We start from the raw sequence: 7,051 nt of genomic DNA, 5'->3' as shown, positions 1-7,051 counted from the left end.
GTGGAAAGGTCCATGTGAAAACATCAATAATAATTAATATTTTGGAAAAATGAGCATGTCAGAGTGAGAATGTGTCAAATAAAGCTATTAGGAAAAGGTGATACTAGTTTTCAGCTTTTAAAAACTAGAAACATGCATGCAAATCTTAGTAAGGATAAACAGTACAAATAGAAGGGAGGCAAGAGTGGACTAGTCCAGGTAGAAGAGAGTCCCTTTAGAAAGACTCAGAAAAAGGAGCCAGATAAGAAAGGAGTTGTGTGTTTGCTACTAGCAGGTTTACAATACTGGATTGGTTAACAAGTTAGCATAGCAACCAGAGATATGGTTTATTTGCCACAAAAATAATAACAACTATAATTTCAGTACAACATTAAAAAATTAAATGTTTGATGAAGTTGAATTATATAATCAATTTAAAAAATCTATACCAATATAAATAAAATGTTATTCCCTAAGGCATATACAAAGCAAGATAACCATTATTGGCAGACACAGGGGGGTATAGTTTTTACTTCCTGCTTCAGTGTTTAGGGAAGAGTAATTCCAGAGATTTGAGATCTGTTTCTTGTTAAAGTGGGGCAATTTGGAGGAAGAGAATAACAAAATGCAAAGCCAGTGCAAGAGTGTGAAACGGGAGTCACGTGCTTAAGAAAGTAGCCTTGAGAGTACAGACGCTTCAAGAAAGAAAGCTCGGAAGTATGGAGTTTTCTTGGTGGCATAGCAGTTAAGTGCTCAGCTGCACTCCCCACCCAGTGTTTCTGCAGGACAAGACCTGGCGATCTGTTTCCACAGATATGACAGCCTAGGAAATCCTAGAGGACAGGTATCTGTCAGACAGGATTACTGTGAGTTGAAAGTCAACTTGACAATACCCGACAACAACAAAGTAATGTAACGAAAGGAAAACTAATCAATTAAGCAAACTTTGATCTTGCATTTGGTTTAGTGGCTAAGAGAATCATGCATAATCACAACATAAGAATGAGTAATATTGGTATCTAGATGGAATGTAAAACCATTACCAAAAATTTAAAGAGTCAATTTCTGAAGCTAGGTCAGTTCTGAGAGCAAAGGTGGAGGTGGCAAGTTTGGCTCAAAGTGAAACTTCCATATGGGAGAGTTGTGCAGACAATATGGGACTCAGGAGATGATCTGGGAATTCTAAAGATGAGAATTTAAGGCTAATTAAAAATAAAACTCAATACAGACTCTCTGATGCTACAGGGCAGGATAGAACTTCCCTCTGATGCTATAGGGCAGTTTCAAAGTTACTGAGAAGAAAGCCTTTTCCATTGAGGTACTAGTGGTTTCGAACTGCTGATCGCAGCTGAGTGCATAAGCACTATGCCACCAGGATGCACTTAAGCTCACTACAAAAGAAGGAAACTCACTGCTATCGAGGCAATATAGACGAATAGTGACCCTCTGTGGGTGTCTGGGACTGTATGTGTTTACAGGAGTAGAAAGCCCAGTCTTTCTCATGAAGGTCAATAGAAGTTAAAAACTCATCTTGAATGAATGCTATCTCTGTGTAAGGGGATATGAAATGAGAATAGGAAAAAAGCCCAGACTATTTAGTATTCACTAGATTTGGGAATGAAAGCAAGAAAAGACAATGAAGAGAACAGCCCAGTGTGGTGTCCAGGAAGCAAGGAAAAGACATTTTCTAGGATAATTCCTTGGATTTTTGTCATAGTAGACTAAAATCGCTGGAGCTGCAAGCAGAAGTCACTGATAGAACTTAAGAAAAGAAGTAAGGAAATTTCTTTATGCATAATGGTTGAAAAGGATTCAAGAGGAATTTATGAAAATCAATATGTACTTCATATTAGGGAGGAGAGGTATTGATAGAACCATAACAGAGTGAAAGGTTTAGTGGTACTTGTCCCCAGCTTAAGAGATTTGTGTACATTTGCTGATAGGAGGGAAGAAATCAGTGAAGAGGAGAGGGAAAAAAAGAGATCCTGAAAAGGTAATAAGTGAAGAAGACAATATCCTACAGTGCATGCGGTTTAAGTTGTACTCCATAGAAGCAACACAGAAACATTCTGTCCTCTCCATCATACCCCGTCAAATTTTATTAAAGAGCTCTGTCTTATCATTTCTTGCATTCCATTTCCATGAATTGGTTCATTTATCCAAAGAATTTTTATACTAAACATATTTGAAACCCACTTATATGGAAGAATCAGAATAAAATTATTTGTAGGAGGAATAAGTTCTATATATTTTAACATTTTTATTGACACATAATCCACATATCATACAATTCAATAGTTCAGGAGTTGCTGAACAAACATCACCAAAATCAATTTCAGAACATTTTCCTCTTCCTTGCACCTATTGTTATTAATTCCACACCCCACCACAACTTCCCCTATCATACCTCAAAAAAACCATTAATCCAGTTACTGTCTCTGCAGATCCATGCATATGGACTCTGTATATAATTGAAAAACATTAAATAAATAAATGTACTGCTATAGGCTTGCCCCGATCGTTTGTTCCTAAGTCACTGTTAAGACCAGATATAAAGAACTACTTCCTACACCTGCTGAATTAGGAACTCTGAAGATAGAGCCTGGAAATGTGTGTTTAACATGCTCTTTGGGTGATTTTAATGCATGCTGAAGACTAAAAACTATTGGTCTAAAAACTGAGCTATGCTTTCTGATTGGTGTTTTCCAAAATACAAGTGTACCTGTTGCCATCTATAGATGCACCTTTGTTTTCCTCTCCATCCTTAATACAGAGGACTAACCAGAAACTGGAAGTTGGTAAGTATCTTTACTCACTGCCCCATGGTAGACACAACCTAAAAGGCTTGACACTATGGAAGTGGAAATCCTCGTTTCCAACCCGGAGATGGAGCAGCCCAATCACACAGCTGCTCAGGAGTTTATCTTCACAGCTTTTCCTTGTGCCTGGGGAGAGTCAGTCCTCTGCTTCGTACCACTGCTCATCATCTATGCTTCCATTGTTGCCGGAAACCTGGTCATCATAACCGTAGTCCAGCTGAATACACACTTGCGTACACCTATGTACCTATTTATCAGCGCGCTTTCGTTCATGGAGATTTGGTACACCACAGCCACCATCCCTAAGATGCTATCTAGTCTGCTTAGTGAGCGGAAAAGCATTTCCTTAAATGGCTGCATGCTGCAGATGTATTTCTTCCATTCCACGGGCATCAGTGAGGTTTGTCTCTTGACAGCCATGGCCTTTGACCGCTATCTGGCCATTTGCACCCCTCTTCATTACCCCACCATCATGACCCCCACGCTGTGTGCTCAATTGACTTTAAGTTGCTGTGTCTGTGGCTTTCTTACACCCCTTCCTGAGATCGTCTGGATCTCCACACTGCCATTTTGTGGTTCTAATCATCTTGAGCACATCTTCTGTGACTTCCTCCCAGTGTTACGCCTGGCCTGCACAGACACACAAGCTATTGTCATGATCCAGATCGTGGATATTGTCCATGCAGTGGAGATCATTACAGCTGTTGTGCTTATATTCATGTCCTATGTGGGCATTGTGGCCGTGATTCTACGTATTCGCTCAGCCGAAGGTCGTCGCAAGGCATTTTCCACATGCGTTTCTCACCTCACTGTCTTTTTGCTGTTCTTTGGGAGTGTGGCTCTCATGTATTTGCGCTTCTCTGCCACCTACTCCTTCTTCTGGGATACAGTCATTGCTCTCGCCTTTGCAGTTTTGTCCCCTTTCTTTAACCCCATTATCTACAGCCTGAGGAATAAAGAGATAAAAGAAGCTATAAAGAAGCACATGAGTCAAGCGAAAACATTTTTTTCATAAAACGAGGAATCTCAAATAAATGGAGAGTTTCTGTTTCCTCGTCTTATTCATCTCTGTTTCAGCAAACTTGTTTGTTGGTTTCTCTGTCGCCAGCCTGATACTGAAACTGCCTTCCTTTAGTTCCCAATAAACAGAATCTACTGAGTGCTCACTTCAATCGCCTCTTTTCATGCCTTATCCTACTTGGCATATTTTTGGATCTGACTTGGTTAAGTAAACGTTCTTCCCCCACGCGTTATTGATATTTTGTTAAATAACATTAATGGCTTTTTATTTTAGCTTAGTGCAAGCATTTTCTTGGGAAGTCATGGTGACTGAAAGCTTGTCTTGATAAGGCTGTTTTCTTCAAGGTGCTTCAAGAGTAGTTCTGCTAGTTGGGTGTCGTGTGCTGGTCAATGATGAATGCGACAATGCTTTAATCGGTTTTTAATGATAAATCAAAAATGTAATTTTATTTTCACTATGTTCAAATGCATTTTACATATTAAGTAATAAATAACAAATATCTGTAAAATAAATAAAACACGGCCACTGTGCTAACTGATCAATTGTATTAGACTTAACGCTTCTCTTTTCAAGCTGTCTCCTCCCTTAGACTTTATGCCGTGGCACTATCTTTCTCTGCTCCCTTTTGTTGAGTCTCTTTACTTTATAGAGATTTTTCCTCATACATGCTTCCTGAAGTATGATTTTCTCTAGGGCTCATGGTTCTCCTGGGATGGTATAAAGCTTATTACTGTGTCGATGCTAAGGAGACTTTGTGGTAGAGTGGTTACATGTTGCACTGTGATCTGCATGGGTGGGGTTCAAAGCCACCACCAGCTACACTGGAGAAAGACTGGGTTTTACACTCCCATAAACAGTTACAGTTTTGGAAACCCACAGGGTCACTGTGAGTCAGCATTGTTCCCATGGCAGTGAGTGCCATTGTTAGCAGCATTTGATTCTCTGTTTGTCTGAACAGCGCAAGAACTAGAGTTGTCAACATAGCTTCTCCACTCCTGGTGCACAACTTATAAGTTTAAATCAGATGCAAAAATGAAAGTAAAAGACAGGGTTTCATAAACGAGGCTCATAGTGTCTAATGAAGAGCTGCCATGAGAGGCAAGGCCATTGGCTGTGGATTTAGTGTGTTTGAAAGAAAGGAAACAGAGAGTACTTGGTTTAAGAATATGAGGGAAGAGCAAAGAGACGTGCCCCAAAGCTTACTGGTCCTAATTATCTTACAACTACTTTAATGCTCCTTAAAAGTTATAAGGAATGGAATTACTTTACTGATTGACTAACCAGTTATTTTTTGTTGTTTTGTTTTATATGATTTGCTATTTTTAATTTAAAAAATAAAATTGCATGCAAACTTCCTCAGAGTTGCATTCTATGATTACCAAATGTTCCATTGAAGATACTGCCAATGGGCTTTTCTGTAGTGATTATAATATATATGTATATATTAATTTAAATCATTTTATTGGGGATCATACAATTCTTATCACAATCCATGCATCCATCCATTGTCTCAAGCACATATCACATCTGCTGCCATCATCATTCTCAAAACATTCGCCTTCTACTTGAGCTCCTAATAAGGGCTCCTCATTTCCCCCCTCCCTCCCCAAATCTCCTCCCTCCTGAATCCCTAATAGTTCATAAATTATTATCATTTTGTCATATGTTACACTGTCTGATGTCTCCCCTATACGTAGGAGACTATATATAGAATCTTGTAATCGGTTTCCCCTTTCCACCCCACATTTCCTCACCCTACAGGCATCGCCACTCCTACCATTGGTTGCGAAGGGGTCATCTTTCCTGGATTCCCTGTGTTTCCAGTTGCTATCTGTACCAATGTACATCCTGTGGTCTAGCCAGATTTGTAAGGCAGAACTGGGATCATGATAGTGGCTGGGGCGGGGGCGGGGGGAGGAGGAAGCATTTAAGAACAAGAGGAAAGTTATATGTTTCATCGTTGCTACCCTGCACCCTGACCAGCTCATCTCTTCTCCACAACCCTTCAGTAAGGGGTGTCCAGTTGCCTACAGATGGGCTTTGAGTCTCCACCCTGCACTCACCCTCATTTACAATGATATGATTTTTTTGTTCTTTGATGCTTGATACCTGATCGCTTCGACACTTCATGGTCACACAGGCTGATATGCTTCTTCCATGTGGGCTTTGTTTCTTCAGAGTTAGATGGCCGCTTGTTTATCTTCAAGCCTTTAAGACCCCAGATGCTATATCTTTTAATAGCCGGGCACCATCGGCTTTCTTCACCACCTTTGCTTATGCACATGTTTGTCTTCAGTGATCATATCGGGAAGGTGGGCACCCAATGATATGATTTTTTGATCTTTGATGTCTGATAACTGGTCCCTTCTACACTTTGTGGTCAGACAGGCTTGTGTGCTTCTTCCATGTGGACTTTGATGCTTCTTAGCTCGATGGCTGCTTGTTTACCTTCAAGCCTTTAAGACCCCAGATGCTATATCTACTCATAGCTGGTCACCATCAGCTTGATTCACCACATTTGCCTATGCACACATTTTTCTTCAGCAATCGTGTCAGAAAGGTGTGCATCATGGAATGCCAATTTAATAGAACAACCTGTTCTTGCATTGAGTAAGTACTTGAGTGGAGTCCCAATGTTCACCTGCTGCCTTAATACTAAACCTATAAATATATGCACGTAGATCTATTTCCCCACCCTCCTATATAAATTTATTTACATATATACATGACAGTATTGAGACCTCTATAAATACCCTTTCTCACCTAGTTATTTCCTCTATTTTCTTTTATTTTCCTCTTGTCCCATTATCATGCTCAGCCTTCATTTGGGTTTCAGTAATTTCTCTCAGTTACATTTCCTTTGCTGAATCCCTACCAGGCCTCTCACACCCTCCTTGCCATTAATTTTGGATCACTTGTTGCTCCCCTGTCCCTGGGCTGGTCAGCACCACCTCCTTACCCACGCCGCCCCATCTTCCATGTTCCCCCGGAATGATTGGTCCCGTTGTTTTCTCCTCCAGAATATTCATCCAGCCTATTTTATCTAGATAGATTTGTATATATAATAATATGCACCAAAAATCAAGCCATAGCAAGATAGGCAATGAATGAGAACACAGCGATGACAACAAAAAAGAAAACCTATGATCCAAAAAAGAATAAATTAATTAAAAGAAAAAATTTAAAAGAAAGGAAAACCTGCAAATAGCTCAAGGTCTGATTTTTTATCTCT

The 7,051-nt window shown here is 39.9% G+C and overlaps 1 protein-coding gene across 1 annotated transcript; it reads left to right on the top strand.

The window, feature by feature from the left end:
* Positions 1–2,865: 2,865 nt before the first annotated feature.
* LOC142437126 (olfactory receptor 6K2) lies at positions 2,866–3,813 on the top strand. The gene has a single exon (XM_075540416.1). The coding sequence runs from the start codon at positions 2,866–2,868 to the stop codon at positions 3,811–3,813; it is 948 nt and encodes a 315-aa protein (XP_075396531.1).
* Positions 3,814–7,051: the final 3,238 nt, after the last annotated feature.

This window comes from Tenrec ecaudatus, chromosome 1 (assembly GCF_050624435.1).
Source record: "Tenrec ecaudatus isolate mTenEca1 chromosome 1, mTenEca1.hap1, whole genome shotgun sequence".
Lineage (NCBI taxonomy): Eukaryota > Metazoa > Chordata > Mammalia > Afrosoricida > Tenrecidae > Tenrec > Tenrec ecaudatus.
The sequence above is the reverse complement of the archived record's forward strand: the minus strand, read 5'-3'. Positions and strand labels throughout refer to the sequence as shown.

Bases quoted from the DNA above. Each gene is read 5' to 3' on its own strand.
- LOC142437126 (XM_075540416.1), top strand. From the start codon at position 2,866: ATGGAGCAGCCCAATCACACAGCTGCTCAGGAGTTTATCTTCACAGCT.